The following is a 16,618-nucleotide window of genomic DNA, read 5'->3' as shown; positions in this document are numbered from 1 at the left end:
TGTTTCCTTTGTTTCTTGTTTTAAATGTACATTTTATTTTAACAATTTTAAAACAAGATGAACAGAGAACAGTTGTTACACTTTCTATGAAGCCCATATATATAATGCATACACTCAAGTCATACACTCATAATTACTTAATTACTTAGTGATTGAGTAGGCTACATAGATTTCATGACTAGAAGCTCAAAAGACGAAAACGTATTTTTTGTTGTTGTAAATGTACATTTGCTATCGTAAATGTTAGCAACAGCTCCGCAGGATGCACGGGGGATATGGTCACTAGTGTAGCCAGGAGGTGAGGCCTCATTTAACACAGTAAATTCATCAGGCTAAAGCCATGTTTCAGTCAGGCCAATCACATCAAGATTATGATCAGTTCATTGACTATAATTGCCTTTGAAGTAAGGGATCTGACATTAAGTAGCCCTATTTTGAGATGTGAGGTATCATGATCTCTTTCAATAATGACAGGAATGGAGGAGGTCTTTATCTTAGTGAGATTGCTAAGGCGAACACCGCCATGTTTAATTTTGCCCAACCTAGGTCGAGGCACAGACACGGTCTCAATGGAGATAGCTGAGCTGACTACACTAACTGTGCTAGTGGCAGACTGGCTAACAGCCTTGCCTGCACCCTATTTCATTGTGGAGCTAGAGGAGTTAGAGCCCTGTCTATGTTGGTAGATAAGATGAGAGCACCCCTCCAGCTAGGATGGAGTCCGTCACTCCTCCGCAGGTCAGGCTTGGTCCTGTTTGTGGGTGAGTCCCAGAAAGAGGGCCAATTATCTACAAATTCTATCTTTTGGGAGGGGCAGAAACCAGTTTTCAACCAGCTATTGAGTTGTGAGACTCTGCTGTAGAGCTCATCACTCCCCCTAACTGGGAGGGGGCCAGAGACAATTACTCGATGCCGACACATCTTTCTAGCTGATTTACACGCTGAAGCTATGTTGGTGGTGATCTCTGACTGTTTCATCCTAACATCGTTGGTGCCGACGTGGATAACAATATCTCTATACTCGCCAGTTTTAGCTTTAGCCAGCACCATCTTCAGATTAGCTCTAACGTCGGTTGCCCTGCCCCCTGGTAAACAGTGTATGATCGCTGGATGATTCGTTTTAAGTCTAATACTGCGGGTAATGGAGTCGCCAATGACTCGAGTTTTCAATTTGTCAGAGCTAATGGTGGGAAGCTTCGGCGTCTCTGACCCCGTAACGGGAGGAGTAGAGACAAGAGAAGGCTCGGCCACACCGGTTGAGCATTCCTACAGCATTTCCCTCCAGAAACCGTGAGAAAGTTGTCCGGCTGCGGGGACCGTGCGAGGGGATTTATACTAACGTTACTATCTGTACTTACTGGTGGCACAGACGCTGTTTCATCCTTTCCTACACTGAAATTACCCTTGCCTAACGATTGCGTCTGAAGCTGGGCTTGTAGCACAGCTATCCTCACCGTAAGGCGATCGTTCTCCTGTATGAGTACAGCGACTGCAATTAGAAGGCATGTTAATGTTACTTAGCGTCGGCTGTTGGAGGTCCTGACGAACCATGTCCAGATAAAGCGTCCGGAGTATGAGGATTCTGTGTTATGCACTATAGCCCGTTACCATATGTGATTTATTATTATCTGCTGTTGGCATGTGTGGATGTATGTGTTATGCAACATAGCTGACTTGAGCCATTGTTCAGTTTCAGGGCCATGGGCCTTTCTCATGATGGAAAAATACAGAACTGTGCAATGAGTTGGGGGGGCACATTCAGAACAGTCTTTTGTTAGATAACAGGAGCCAGGTGCCTGATAACTGCATATTCTACACAGCTACAACGACTGACCGCTGAAGCGCTTAAGGGAATGGGACCCGCCTCTGCGCCAACAATCAACGATAGGCTGGGTGAGTCTAAACCACGCCCAGTCTACTCTGACAGGCCGGCTCGGAAGCAGGAACTACTTCTGTCAGAGTATATTAAATATCTTTGTCAGGAACAAGTCAGTTCCGTTTTGCCCTGCGAGGTGGGACAGAGGGCCCATATATGCGAAAATTGCATTTACCACTTATTGCTTAGCTAATAAAAAATAAAATAGCCTCATTGTCATATTTATCCTGATACCAGATTCGAATTGACGCAACCCTGACACGAGGGGAAAAACCAAAAATATAAACGGTAATTTAAAAGTAAAAACCGTAAAGTTGTCATGTAGCAAAGTAGGCAACAAAACACCGCAACAAGTCTGCAAGTTGTGACCGGAAATGGCGTCAAAATGCTGTTGAGGTATCATGTGATGCTACTAGCATAAATGGACCAACACTGAGCACATGTAGCTTAAGTCAATTGGTAATTTAAAACACAGGGGTCTGAGTAATATTGCTGGCGCATGGATATAATGCAAAATAAATGTTGCCATCACCCCAGTTACTCAAGTCAGGTCATACACCTCACCTCCAAGTAGGAACCACCAAAACAATACAGAGGACACAAGTATTACAGTTAATGTTTAATTGAGCCAAAACAAGCAAATGCAGTTACACACTGGACTAGAGTACCCATGAACTCTTGCATGTCCCACGTCAGATATCCATGGCGTCGTCGCCGGACGGGCCGGTCGCAGCTTCAGAGGTGGCGTCGTCGCCAGACGGGCCGGTCGCAGCTTCAGAGGTGGCGTCGTCGCCAGACGGGCCGGTCGCAGCTTCAGAGGTGGCGTCGTCGCCAGACGGGCCGGTCGCAGCTTCAGAGGTGGCGTCGTCGCCAGACGGGCCGGTCGCAGCTTCAGAGGTGGCGTCGTCGCCAGACGGGCCGGTCGCAGCTTCAGAGGTGGCGTCGTCGCCAGACGGGCCGGTCGCAGCTTCAGAGGTGGCGTCGTCGCCAGACGGGCCGGTCGCAGCTTCAGAGGTGGCGTCGTCGCCAGACGGGCCGGTCGCAGCTTCAGAGGTGGCGTCGTCGCCAGACGGGCCGGTCGCAGCTTCAGAGGTGGCGTCGTCGCCAGACGGGCCGGTCGCAGCTTCAGAGGTGGCGTCGTCGCCAGACGGGCCGGTCGCAGCTTCAGAGGTGGCGTCGTCGCCAGACGGGCCGGTCGCAGCTTCAGAGGTGGCGTCGTCGCCAGACGGGCCGGTCGCAGCTTCAGAGGTGGCGTCGTCGCCAGACGGGCCGGTCGCAGCTTCAGAGGTGGCGTCGTCGCCAGACGGGCCGGTCGCAGCTTCAGAGGTGGCGTCGTCGCCAGACGGGCCGGTCGCAGCTTCAGAGGTGGCGTCGTCGCCAGACGGGCCGGTCGCAGCTTCAGAGGTGGCGTCGTCGCCAGACGGGCCGGTCGCAGCTTCAGAGGTGGCGTCGTCGCCAGACGGGCCGGTCGCAGCTTCAGAGGTGGCGTCGTCGCCAGACGGGCCGGTCGCAGCTTCAGAGGTGGCGTCGTCGCCAGACGGGCCGGTCGCAGCTTCAGAGGTGGCGTCGTCGCCAGACGGGCCGGTCGCAGCTTCAGAGGTGGCGTCGTCGCCAGACGGGCCGGTCGCAGCTTCAGAGGTGGCGTCGTCGCCAGACGGGCCGGTCGCAGCTTCAGAGGTGGCGTCGTCGCCAGACGGGCCGGTCGCAGCTTCAGAGGTGGCGTCGTCGCCAGACGGGCCGGTCGCAGCTTCAGAGGTGGCGTCGTCGCCAGACGGGCCGGTCGCAGCTTCAGAGGTGGCGTCGTCGCCAGACGGGCCGGTCGCAGCTTCAGAGGTGGCGTCGTCGCCAGACGGGCCGGTCGCAGCTTCAGAGGTGGCGTCGTCGCCAGACGGGCCGGTCGCAGCTTCAGAGGTGGCGTCGTCGCCAGACGGGCCGGTCGCAGCTTCAGAGGTGGCGTCGTCGCCAGACGGGCCGGTCGCAGCTTCAGAGGTGGCGTCGTCGCCAGACGGGCCGGTCGCAGCTTCAGAGGTGGCGTCGTCGCCAGACGGGCCGGTCGCAGCTTCAGAGGTGGCGTCGTCGCCAGACGGGCCGGTCGCAGCTTCAGAGGTGGCGTCGTCGCCAGACGGGCCGGTCGCAGCTTCAGAGGTGGCGTCGTCGCCAGACGGGCCGGTCGCAGCTTCAGAGGTGGCGTCGTCGCCAGACGGGCCGGTCGCAGCTTCAGAGGTGGCGTCGTCGCCAGACGGGCCGGTCGCAGCTTCAGAGGTGGCGTCGTCGCCAGACGGGCCGGTCGCAGCTTCAGAGGTGGCGTCGTCGCCAGACGGGCCGGTCGCAGCTTCAGAGGTGGCGTCGTCGCCAGACGGGCCGGTCGCAGCTTCAGAGGTGGCGTCGTCGCCAGACGGGCCGGTCGCAGCTTCAGAGGTGGCGTCGTCGCCAGACGGGCCGGTCGCAGCTTCAGAGGTGGCGTCGTCGCCAGACGGGCCGGTCGCAGCTTCAGAGGTGGCGTCGTCGCCAGACGGGCCGGTCGCAGCTTCAGAGGTGGCGTCGTCGCCAGACGGGCCGGTCGCAGCTTCAGAGGTGGCGTCGTCGCCAGACGGGCCGGTCGCAGCTTCAGAGGTGGCGTCGTCGCCAGACGGGCCGGTCGCAGCTTCAGAGGTGGCGTCGTCGCCAGACGGGCCGGTCGCAGCTTCAGAGGTGGCGTCGTCGCCAGACGGGCCGGTCGCAGCTTCAGAGGTGGCGTCGTCGCCAGACGGGCCGGTCGCAGCTTCAGAGGTGGCGTCGTCGCCAGACGGGCCGGTCGCAGCTTCAGAGGTGGCGTCGTCGCCAGACGGGCCGGTCGCAGCTTCAGAGGTGGCGTCGTCGCCAGACGGGCCGGTCGCAGCTTCAGAGGTGGCGTCGTCGCCAGACGGGCCGGTCGCAGCTTCAGAGGTGGCGTCGTCGCCAGACGGGCCGGTCGCAGCTTCAGAGGTGGCGGCGTCGCCAGACGGGCCGGTCGCAGCTTCAGAGGTGGCGGCGTCGCCAGACGGGCCGGTCGCAGCTTCAGAGGTGGCGTCGTCGCCAGACGGGCCGGTCGCAGCTTCAGAGGTGGCGGCGTCGCCAGACGGGCCGGTCGCAGCTTCAGAGGTGGCGGCGTCGCCAGACGGGCCGGTCGCAGCTTCAGAGGTGGCGGCGTCGCCAGACGGGCCGGTCGCAGCTTCAGAGGTGGCGGCGTCGCCAGACGGGCCGGTCGCAGCTTCAGAGGTGGCGGCGTCGTCCGAGGACATGCGCCTCAGCTTCTCCTCAGAGGACAGGGCATCATTTGCCGGAGAGCTACCATGGTTTGGAGAAGCTTGGGATTCTACTTCATTGGTCTCTAAATACTCTTGAGAAAAAACAAAAGGAACAGTTGGGTATTCTACAGCAACACATCTGTTCTACACGGTCTAGGCCAAATTGCTAATCGAATTTTGAGCAACATGAACCCAACAGTTTTCAAAGTATATGTTTCAGGCCGTACCTTCTCTGGCTTGTTTAGCGTCAGACCCTATGGATCGGAGCAAGGCCAGGGCATGCACAATGGAGACGTCATTTGATGACAGCTCTGAAAAATGTAGGTTAAGGTTTGACAACATTATTTAGACTGAGTTACTCTATGCTGTTGAATGAGTGTCAAACACAGCAGCACCATAGACAGTGACAAAGAACATAGCTAGAAGGGTTGCGGAAAGAAACACTTACCTCCAAGTCTCCTCTGCAGAGAGACTTGATCTTGCTTCTGGGACTTTCCAACAGGGTAACAAGAAACTGAGGAGAAAGTGTTGACAGAAGTTGAGTTCACACAAAATAGCTACATATATTAATAGCAGTGAAGAATAAAAGATGACCAACGCGGAAGATACAGACAGTCAAATATTAATACCCAACTTATAAAGTTAAGCATATTTACCAAACAAATCCCTTAAACATTAGTGAACCAACCTTTGACAACCCCCACAGTCATCACAACGAGCAGCAATTCTCTCACACCTCCCATGATCATGAAAATAGTCTGTGTTATCAACAGGTAATGTCTTCCCATGGCCTGTATGAGGCTTATATAGGCCACTAATGACCTTAGTTTACCTGACAAACATGGCTTAACGATCAATTAACAAGCTTGATTGAGTTGTTACGTTCAGATAGAAATAGACCATGTAGAACATATGTTGATTCTTATCAAGTTGGTGGGCAGGCAATCTTTTCTACTCCATATATTGCATTTATATCTGTAATGATTAACCCTAATGGTCTCAGATCAGCAGTAGAAAGAAGTATTCCTAATTATTTTAGGTGTAATCTTCAAAGATATTAGGGGGAAATAAACACTGTACCCAAATCCACGTTTTACGTTTTTCAGACAGTGAGAGAGAAGAGGGAGGGATAGGGGGAAGCACAACAGGCCCACACTCATCCTCTCGTACCACCAGGTTCCCTTCCAGCAGATACTGGACTTCAGAGGAACTTCTGCTGCTATACCCCATCTTTACCTTTACCCACAAAGGTCCTAAACGGTAGAAAGTGTCCGGCCAACAGACAGACGCACACCTTATGACGGCAATAACCTGTAGTCCAAGGGGATAGTAGCACTTCACTGAGAGCAAAACAGACAGGGACCAAAAGATGTGGAAGAAGCAATTAGGAGGCCTGCGTCTTGTGACCGTAGCGTACGTGTAGGTATGTACGGCAGGACCAAATCAGAGAGATAGGTACGAGCAAGCCCATGTAATGCTTTGTAGGTTAGCAGTAAAACCTTGAAATCAGCCCTTGCCTTGACAGGAAGCCAGTGTAGGGAGGCTAGCACTGGAGTAATATGATATATTTTTGGGGTTCTAGTCAGGATTCTAGCAGCCGTATTTAGCACTAACTGAAGTTTATTTAGTGCTTTATCCGGGTAGCCGGAAAGTAAGAGCATTGCAGTAGTCTAACCTAGAAGTGACAAAAGCATGGATACATTTTTCTGCATCATTTTTGGACAGAAAGTTTGATTTTTGCAATGTTACATAGATGGAAAAAAGCTGTCCTTGAAACAGTCTTGATATGTTCTTCAAAAGAGAGATCAGGGTCCAGAGTAACGCCGAGGGCCTTCACAGTTTTATTTGAGATGACTGTACAACCATTAAGATTAATTGTCAGATTCAACAGAAGATCTCTTTGTTTCTTGGGACCTAGAACAAGCATCTCTGTTTTGTCCGAGTTTAAAAGTAGAACGTTTGCAGCCATCCACTTCCTTATGTCTGAAACACATGCTTCTAGCGAGGGCAATTTTGGGGCTTCACCATGTTTCATTGAAATGTTCAGCTGTGTGTCATCCGCATAGCAGTGAAAGTTAACATTATGTTTTCGAATGACATCCCCAAGAGGTAAAATATATAGTGAAAATCAATAGTGGTCCTAAAACGGAACCTTGAGGAACATCGAAATTTACAGTTGATTTGTCAGAGGACAAACCATTCACAGAGACTGTAACAGTTTTCTTCTATCTCCTCCTCTGACGAGGAAGGCAGAGGCTGCGCAACAGCCTTTTCTAAACATTTTGAGAGGAATGGAAGATTCGATATAGGCCGATAGTTTTTTATATTTTCTGGGTCAAGGTTTGGCTTTTTCAAGAGAGGCTTTATTACTGCCACTTTTAGTGAGTTTGGTACACATCCGGTGGATAGAGAGCCGTTTATTATGTTCAACATAGGAGGGCCAAGCACAGGAAACAGCTCTTTCAGTAGTTTAGTTGGAATAGGGTCCAGTATGGAGCTTGAAGGTTTAGAGGCCATGATTATTTTCATCATTGTGTCAAGGGATATAGTACTAAAACACTTGAGTGTCTCTCTTGATCCTAGGTCCTGGCAGAGTTGTGCAGACTCAGGACAACTGAGCTTTGAAGGAATACGCAGATTTAAAGAGGAGTCCGTAATTTACTTTGTAATAATCATCTTTTCCTCAAAGAAGTTCATGAATTTATTACTGCTGAGGTGAAAGCCATCCTCTCTTGGGGAATGCTGCTTTTTAGTTAGCTTTGCGACAGTATCAAAAACGAATTTCGGATTGTTCTTATTTTCCTCAATTAAGTTGGAAAAATAGGATGATCGAGCAGCAGCAAGGGCTCTTCGATACTGCACGGTACTGTCTTTCCAAGCTAGTCGGAAGACTTCCAGTTTGGTGTGGCGCCATTTCCGTTCCAATTTTCTGGAAGCTTGCTTCAGAGCTCGGGTATTTTCTGTATACCAGGGAGCTAGTTTCTTATGAGAAATGTTTTTGGTTTTTAGGGGTGCAACTGCATCTAGGGTATTGCGCAAGGTTAAATTGAGTTCCTCAGTTAGGTGGTTAACTGATTTTTGTCCTCTGGCGTCCTTGGGTAGACAGAGGGAGTCTGGAAGGACATCAAGGAATCTTTGTGTTGTCTGTGAATTTATAGCACGACTTTTGATGTTCCTTGGTTGGGGTCTGAGCAGATTATTTGTTGCAATTGCAAACGTAATAAAATGGTGGTCCGATAGTCCAGGATTATGAGGGAAAACATTAAGATCCACAACATTTATTCCATGGGACAAAACTAGGTCCAGAGTATGACTGTGACAGTGAGTAGGTCCAGAGACATGTCGGCTGATTATTCGTTTTAAGTCTAATACTGCGGGTAATGGAGTCGCCAATGACTAGAGTTTTCAATTTGTCAGAGCTAATGGTGGGAAGCTTCGGCGTCTCTGACCCCGTAACGGGAGGAGTAGAGACAAGAGAAGGCTCGGCCTTTGACTCCGACTCGCTGCTTAATGGGGAAAACCGGTTGAAGTTTGTCGGCTGAATGAGCGACACCGGTTGAGCATTCCTACAGCATTTCTCTCCAGAAACCGTGAGAAAGTTGTCCGGCTGCGGGGACCGTGCGAGGGGATTTATACTAACGTTACTATCTGTACTTACTGGTGGCACAGACGCTGTTTCATCCTTTCCTACACTGAAATTACCCTTGCCTAACGATTGCGTCTGAAGCTGGGCTTGTAGCACAGCTATCCTCACCGTAAGGCGATCGTTCTCCTGTATGAGTACAGCGACTGCAATTAGAAGGCATCATGTTAATGTTACTACTTAGCTTCGGCTGTTGGAGGTCCTGACGAACCATGTCCAGATAAAGCGTCCGGAGTATGAGGATTCTGTGTTATGCACTATAGCCCGTTACCATATGTGATTTAATATTATCTGCTGTTGGCTTGTGTGGATGTATGTATGTATGTGTTATGCAACATAGCTGACTTGAACCATTGTTCAGTTTCAGGGCCATGGGCCTTTCTCATGATGGAAAAATACAGAACTGTGCAATGAGTTGGGGGGGGGGCACATTCAGAACAGTCTTTTGTTAGATAACAGGAGCCAGGTGCCTGATAACTGCATATTCTACACAGCTACAACGACTGACCGCTGAAGCGCTTAAGGGGCTGGGACCAGCCTCTGCGCCAACAATCAACGATAGGCTGGGTGAGTCTAAACCACGCCCAGTCTACTCTGACAGGCCGGCTCGGAAGCAGGAACTACTGTCAGAGTATATTAAATATCTTTGTCAGGAACAAGTCAGTTCTGTTTTGCCCTGCGAGGTGGGACAGAGCCCATATATACGAAAATTGCATTTACCACTTATTGCTTAGCTAATAAAAGCCTCATTGTGATATTTATCCTGATACCAGATTCGAATTGACGCAACCCTGACACGAGTGAAAAAATTGAGGGAAAAACCAAAAATATAAACGGTAATTAAAAAGTAAAAACCGTAAAGTTGTCATGGAGCAAAGTAAGCAACAACACCGCAACACGTAAACAAGTCTGCAAGTTGTGACCGGAAATGGCGTCAAAATGCTGTTGAGGTATCATGTGATGCTACTAGCATAAATGGACCAACACTGAGCACATGTAGCTTAAGTCAATTGGTAATTTAAAACACAGGGGTCTGAGTAATATTGCTGGCGCATGGATATAATGCAAAATAAATGTTGCCATCACCCCAGTTACTCAAGTCAGGTCATACACCTCAACTCCAAGTAGGAACCACCAAAACAATACAGAGGACACAAGTATTACAGTTAATGTTTAATTGAGCCAAAACAAGCAAATGCAGTTACACACTGGACTAGAGTACCCATGAACTCTTGCATGTCCCACGTCAGATATCCATGGCGTCGTCGCCGGACGGGCCGGTCGCAGCGTCAGAGGTGGCGTCGTCGCCAGACGGGCCGGTCGCAGCGTCAGAGGTGGCGTCGTCGCCAGACGGGCCGGTCGCAGCGTCAGAGGTGGCGTCGTCGCCAGACGGGCCGGTCGCAGCGTCAGAGGTGGCGTCGTCGCCAGACGGGCCGGTCGCAGCGTCAGAGGTGGCGTCGTCGCCAGACGGGCCGGTCGCAGCTTCAGAGGTGGCGTCGTCGCCAGACGGGCCGGTCGCAGCTTCAGAGGTGGCGTCGTCGCCAGACGGGCCGGTCGCAGCTTCAGAGGTGGCGTCGTCGCCAGACGGGCCGGTCGCAGCTTCAGAGGTGGCGTCGTCGCCAGACGGGCCGGTCGCAGCTTCAGAGGTGGCGTCGTCGCCAGACGGGCCGGTCGCAGCTTCAGAGGTGGCGTCGTCGCCAGACGGGCCGGTCGCAGCTTCAGAGGTGGCGTCGTCGCCAGACGGGCCGGTCGCAGCTTCAGAGGTGGCGTCGTCGCCAGACGGGCCGGTCGCAGCTTCAGAGGTGGCGTCGTCGCCAGACGGGCCGGTCGCAGCTTCAGAGGTGGCGTCGTCGCCAGACGGGCCGGTCGCAGCTTCAGAGGTGGCGTCGTCGCCAGACGGGCCGGTCGCAGCTTCAGAGGTGGCGTCGTCGCCAGACGGGCCGGTCGCAGCTTCAGAGGTGGCGTCGTCGCCAGACGGGCCGGTCGCAGCTTCAGAGGTGGCGGCGTCGCCAGACGGGCCGGTCGCAGCTTCAGAGGTGGCGGCGTCGCCAGACGGGCCGGTCGCAGCTTCAGAGGTGGCGGCGTCGCCAGACGGGCCGGTCGCAGCTTCAGAGGTGGCGGCGTCCTCCGAGGACATGCGCCTCAGCTTCTCCTCAGAGGACAGGGCATCATTTGCCGGAGAGCTACCATGGTTTGGAGAAGCTTGGGATTCTACTTCATTGGTCTCTAAATACTCTTGAGAAAAAACAAAAGGAACAGTTGGGTATTCTACAGCAACACATCTGTTCTACACGGTCTAGGCCAAATTGCTAATCGAATTTTGAGCAACATGAACCCTACAGTTTTCAAAGTATATGTTTCAGGCCGTACCTTCTCTGGCTTGTTTAGCGTCAGACCCTATGGATCGGAGCAAGGCCAGGGCATGCACAATGGAGACGTCATTTGATGACAGCTCTGAAAAATGTAGGTTAAGGTTTGACAACATTATTTAGACTGAGTTACTCTATGCTGTTGAATGAGTGTCAAACACAGCAGCACCATAGACAGTGACAAAGAACATAGCTAGAAGGGTTGCGGAAAGAAACACTTACCTCCAAGTCTCCTCTGCAGAGAGACTTGATCTTGCTTCTGGGACTTTCCAACAGGGTAACAAGAAACTGAGGAGAAAGTGTTGACAGAAGTTGAGTTCACACAAAATAGCTACATATATTAATAGCAGTGAAGAATAAAAGATGACCAACGCGGAAGATACAGACAGTCAAATATTAATACCCAACTTATAAAGTTAAGCATATTTACCAAACAAATCCCTTAAACATTAGTGAACCAACCTTTGACAACCCCCACAGTCATCACAACGAGCAGCAATTCTCTCACACCTCCCATGATGATGAAAATAGTCTGTGTTATCAACAGGTAATGTCTTCCCATGGCCTGTATGAGGCTTATATATGACAAACATGGCTTAACGATCAATTAACAAGCTTGATTGAGTTGTTACGTTCAGATAGAAATAGACCATGTAGAACATATGTTGATTCTTATCAAGTTGGTGGGCAGGCAATCTTTTCTACTCCATATATTGCATTTATATCTGTAATGATTAACCCTAATGGTCTCAGATCAGCATTAGAAAGAAGTAGGCCTAATTATTTTAGGTGTAATCTTCAAAGATATTAGGGGGAAATAAACACTGTACCCAAATCCACGTTTTACAATGCTCCTGGGAAATGGGTAGGCCTCCACCTATAGTCCTTCACAGTTTTACAGCTGTGATATATTTATTTATTTACATAGATCACATACATAAATAAATATGTTAGCTGTAGGTAGCGTTGAGATAAAATTCCCATATTCTATTGCTACTAACATAAATCCTAATATATCATGTTTTCCTCATTTGCTCTGTAGGAGGTTCGTCATATGAAGGACATTCAAGTGGATGTGACCCCTAACCTGCAATAGGGGCTCAGTGAGGTGACAGACATCCTGTAATGGATCTCCAGCTAGTGTCTGAGGACCTGGAGAAGGCTGTGTCTACAGCTGTGGGGCAGGACAAGCATGGTATGAAGGATTTTATTGTTATGGATAGTCATCTCCAATCTGTTCAAATATCACTGTTGTTGATAACACACATTACCAAAATGATTCACACTTGTCTTCCTATTTCCACATAATCTGTCATGGTTCCCCACCCCAACAGGGCATAAAACCAACCTCTCTTTATTGCTACTGCTAATACACCCAAATCCAACAGCGTTTGAGTATCTTTTTGCTGTTCTTCTAACCCTGAATGGCAACATTTTATCCTAGTACACAAGCATGTCACTTTATCCATCCACACCCACTCTACTGCCGCATGGCCACTGCGGCTGAGACTTTCACCCTCTCGTTACAGGTATAGCAGGTAACCAACCCCGCCCGGGTCTTACCACCTAGGACTTACCCTTTGCAGGTACCTGCCTGCTCGGGCTTACCTTCCGGGACTCACCCTATTCTTATAGTACAAGCAGGAACCAACCTACTCGGGATTTACCCCCTAGGAGTTACCCTCTACAGGTTTGGGTTTACCTTCCGGGACTTACCATATACCACAAAGCTACGACCGGTCGTAATACAATGGGACTACTGAATAAGCTCAGGCTTTCTAGGTTCGTACCCTATAATTGGTTCAGCCTACGACTCTCATCTCCCCAAGATGTCAGAATTAGTGATAACGGGTGTAGGAACTTTGCTTACCTTGTTTCTGTTTCACTGTTTCTTAATCTCTAGTTCGACTGCAAATCGCGGTGAACCCTGCTCGCAGTGCCAACTGTTAGGTTCTAATTCTCAGAGTAAAAACTCGACGGACACTATGAATGCTTGAACCAAGTTTATTCTTCCCAGAGGGTCAAGACAGCTGCATTAGACAAAAAACATATTCACACAAGCACTGATATTTAATCCTCTCTCCAATGCTGAGTCTGCTCCTACACCTCTAAACAGCCAATGCATCTCTGTTGCTAGACAGAACCTTGGTGATATCTGTTCTTCCTCAATTCATCTGACCTGACCGCTACCCCAAAGTGCTCACTCCTCCCCAACTCAAGGCTGACATGGTGATTGGTACCAGACTGTGTCTCTTCTCATCCCAGAGGATCCCACCCATAGGATGCCTGATGGCTAACAATAACATATCCTGACATAATGTAAACGTTATACATTAAGCTCTCTCCCTCAGTGACATGAATTAGTATATTTCATATTCTCAGAACCCAACAGTAGGTTTTAAGGTGTGGCTGCATGTTTGTCGTGGACGCATCGTCACTCTTGATGTTCTTTTTCCAAGTCTGAACTGGCCGTTCTTGTCTTTCCTCAACTAATTGAAACCTCAGGGACAGACATCCTGAACGACTCTGATGTCAGAGCTCCCATCAGCCCTCTACACCTCGCTGTGAGTAAAGCCTACCTGCTCCTGTAGTGGTCTCCATATGACAAATGGCACCCTATTCCCTATTTAGTACACTACGTTTGACCAGAACCTTATAGGCCCTGATCAAAAGTAGTTCACTACATAGGGAATAGGGTGCTATCGGGGATGCAAGCATGGTGTAGATTTTCCACAGGAAGTTGACTGTCCAGACAGACTTACACACCATATTCCGATCTATTCCCGATTAGTGTAAAATACATATTCTACACAGTGATGATGAGGATGATTTCCTTATTTTGCCATTTGAGTTAATCAACCTCAGAAGAGAAGTAGAGTTTTTGTTTCTCAATCCCACGCTTGGCAGGAACCTCCGATGTTGATGCTGGGCGGGAGCAAAAATGGGCTCCCGATTGAAAGACTCTGGTCTACTTTAGAGGTCTAGCACTGTATTTCTGTTCAGGCGTACCACGGGTCTACTCTAGGACATTGATTATATTAAGAGTGAATATCTATTCAGGCGTACCACAGTCACCACCATGCTATGGAGGTCCTGGTTCAGTCTCTGCTGGATCTAGACGTGAGGGACAGCCAGGGGCGCACCCCTCTGGACCTGGATGACTTTCACTTTAGCAGTAATAAATTCATGAACTTCTTTGAGGAAAAGATTATGATTATTAGAAAGCAAATTTTGGACTCCTCCTTAAATCTGCGTATTCCTTCAAAGCTCAGTTGTCCTGAGTCTGCACAACTCTGCCAGGAGCTAGGATCAAGAGAGACGCTCAAGTGTTTTAGTACTATATCTCTTGACACAATGATGAAAATAATCATGGCCTCTAAACCTTCAAGCTGCATACTGGACCCTATTCCAACTAAACTACTGAAAGAGCTGCTTCCTGTGCTTGGCCCTCCTATGTTGAACATAATAAACGGCTCTCTATCCACCGGATGTGTACCAAACTCACTAAAAGTGGCAGTAATAAAGCCTCTCTTGAAAAAGCCAAACCTTGACCCAGAAAATATAAAAATCTATCGGCCTATATCGAATCTTCCATTCCTCTCAAAAATTTTAGAAAAGGCTGTTGCGCAACAAGTCACTGCCTTCCTGAAGACAAACAATGTATACGAAATGCTTCAGTCTGGTTTTAGACCCCATCATAGCACTGAGACGGCACTTGTGAAGGTGGTAAATTACATTTTAATGGCATCGGACCGAGGCTCTGCATCTGTCCTCGTGCTCCTAGACCTTAGTGCTGCTTTTGATACCATCGATCACCACATTCTTTTGGAGAGATTGGAAACCCAAATTGGTCTACACGGACAAGTTCTGGCCTGGTTTAGATCTTATCTGTCGGAAAGATATCAGTTTGTCTCTGTGAATGGTTTGTCCTCTGACAAATCAACTGTAAATTTCGGTGTTCCTCAAGGTTCCGTTTTAGGACCACTATTGTTTTCACTATATATTTTACCTCTTGGGGATGTTATTCGAAAACATAATGTTAACTTTCACTGCTATGCGGATGACACACAGCTGTACATTTCAATGAAACATGGGAAGCCCCAAAATTGCCCTTGCTAGAATAATGTGTTTCAGACATAAGGAAGTGGATGGCTGCAAACGTTCTACTTTTAACTCGGACAAAACAGAGATGCTTGTTCTAGGTCCCAAGAAACAAAGAGATCTTCTGTTGAATCTGACAATTAATCTTAATGGTTGTACAGTCGTCTCAAATAAAACTGTGAAGGACCTCGGCGTTACTCTGGACCCTGATCTCTCTTTTGAAGAACATATCAAGACCATTTCAAGGACAGCTTTTTTCCATCTACGTAACATTGCAAAAATCAGAAACTTTCTGTCCAAAAATTATGCAGAAAAATTTATCCATGCTTTTGTCACTTCTAGGTTAGACTACTGCAATGCTCTACTTTCCGGCTACCCGGATAAAGCACTTAGTTAGTGCTAAATACGGCTGTTAGACTAGAACCAAAAAATGTGATCATATTACTCCAGTGCTAGCGTCTCTACACTGGCTTCCTGTCAAGGGCTGATTTCAAGGTTTTACTGCTAACCTACAAAGCATTACATGGGCTTGCTCCTACCTATCTCTCTGATTTGGTCCTGCCGTACATACCTACACGTATGCTACGGTCACAAGACGCAGGCCTCCTAGTTGTCCCTAGAATTTCTAAGCAAACAGCTGGAGGCAGGGCTTTCTCCTATAGAGCTCCATTTTTATGGAACGGTCTGCCTACCCATGTCAGAGACGCAAACTCGGTCTCAACCTTTAAGTCTCTACTGAAGACTCATCTCTTCAGTGGGTCATATGATTGAGTGTAGTCTGGCCCAGGAGTGGGAGGGTGAACGGAAAGGCTCTGGAGCAACGAACCGCCCTTGCTGTCTCTGCCTGGCCGGTTCCCCTCTTTCCACTGGGATTCTCTGCCTCTAACCCTATTACAGGGGCTGAGTCACTGGCTTACTGGGGCTCTCTCATGCCGTCCCTGGAGGGGGTGCGTCACCTGAGTGGGTTGATTCACTGATGTGGTCACCCCCCCCCCCCCCCCCCACACCCCCCACCCCCACCTTGGGTTGTGCCGTGGCGGAGGTCTTTGTGGGCTATACTCAGCCTTGTCTCAGGATGGTAAGTTGGTGGTTGAAGATATTCCTCTAGTGGTGTGGGGGCTGTGCTTTGGCAAAGTGGGTGGGGTTATATCCTTCCTGTTTGGCCCTGTCCGGGGGTGTCCTCGGATGGGGCCACAGTGTCTCCTGACCCCTCCTGTCTCAGCCTCCAGTATTTATGCTGCAGTAGTTTATGTGTCGGGGGGCTAGGGTCAGTTTGTTATATCTGGAGTACTTCTCCTGTCCTATTCGGTGTCCTGTGTGAATCTAAGTGTGCGTTCTCTAATTCTCTCCTTCTCTCTTTCTC

General features: G+C 49.5%; 1 protein-coding gene across 1 annotated transcript; it reads right to left on the bottom strand.

Annotated features, from left to right (window-relative positions):
• Nucleotides 1-2,568: 2,568 nt before the first annotated feature.
• Nucleotides 2,569-5,891, bottom strand: LOC118944745 (polysialoglycoprotein-like). The gene is made up of 5 exons (XM_036965425.1): nucleotides 5,831-5,891; nucleotides 5,591-5,656; nucleotides 5,370-5,453; nucleotides 5,129-5,234; nucleotides 2,569-4,111 (listed from the first exon to the last, which is right to left on the bottom strand). The coding sequence occupies exons 1-5, from the start codon at nucleotides 5,889-5,891 to the stop codon at nucleotides 2,569-2,571; spliced, it is 1,860 nt and encodes a 619-aa protein (XP_036821320.1).
• Nucleotides 5,892-16,618: the final 10,727 nt, after the last annotated feature.

The sequence above is a fragment of the Oncorhynchus mykiss genome, chromosome 3, assembly GCF_013265735.2.
Source record: "Oncorhynchus mykiss isolate Arlee chromosome 3, USDA_OmykA_1.1, whole genome shotgun sequence".
In the NCBI taxonomy this organism is placed as follows: Eukaryota; Metazoa; Chordata; class Actinopteri; order Salmoniformes; family Salmonidae; genus Oncorhynchus; species Oncorhynchus mykiss.
The sequence above is the reverse complement of the archived record's forward strand: the minus strand, read 5'-3'. Positions and strand labels throughout refer to the sequence as shown.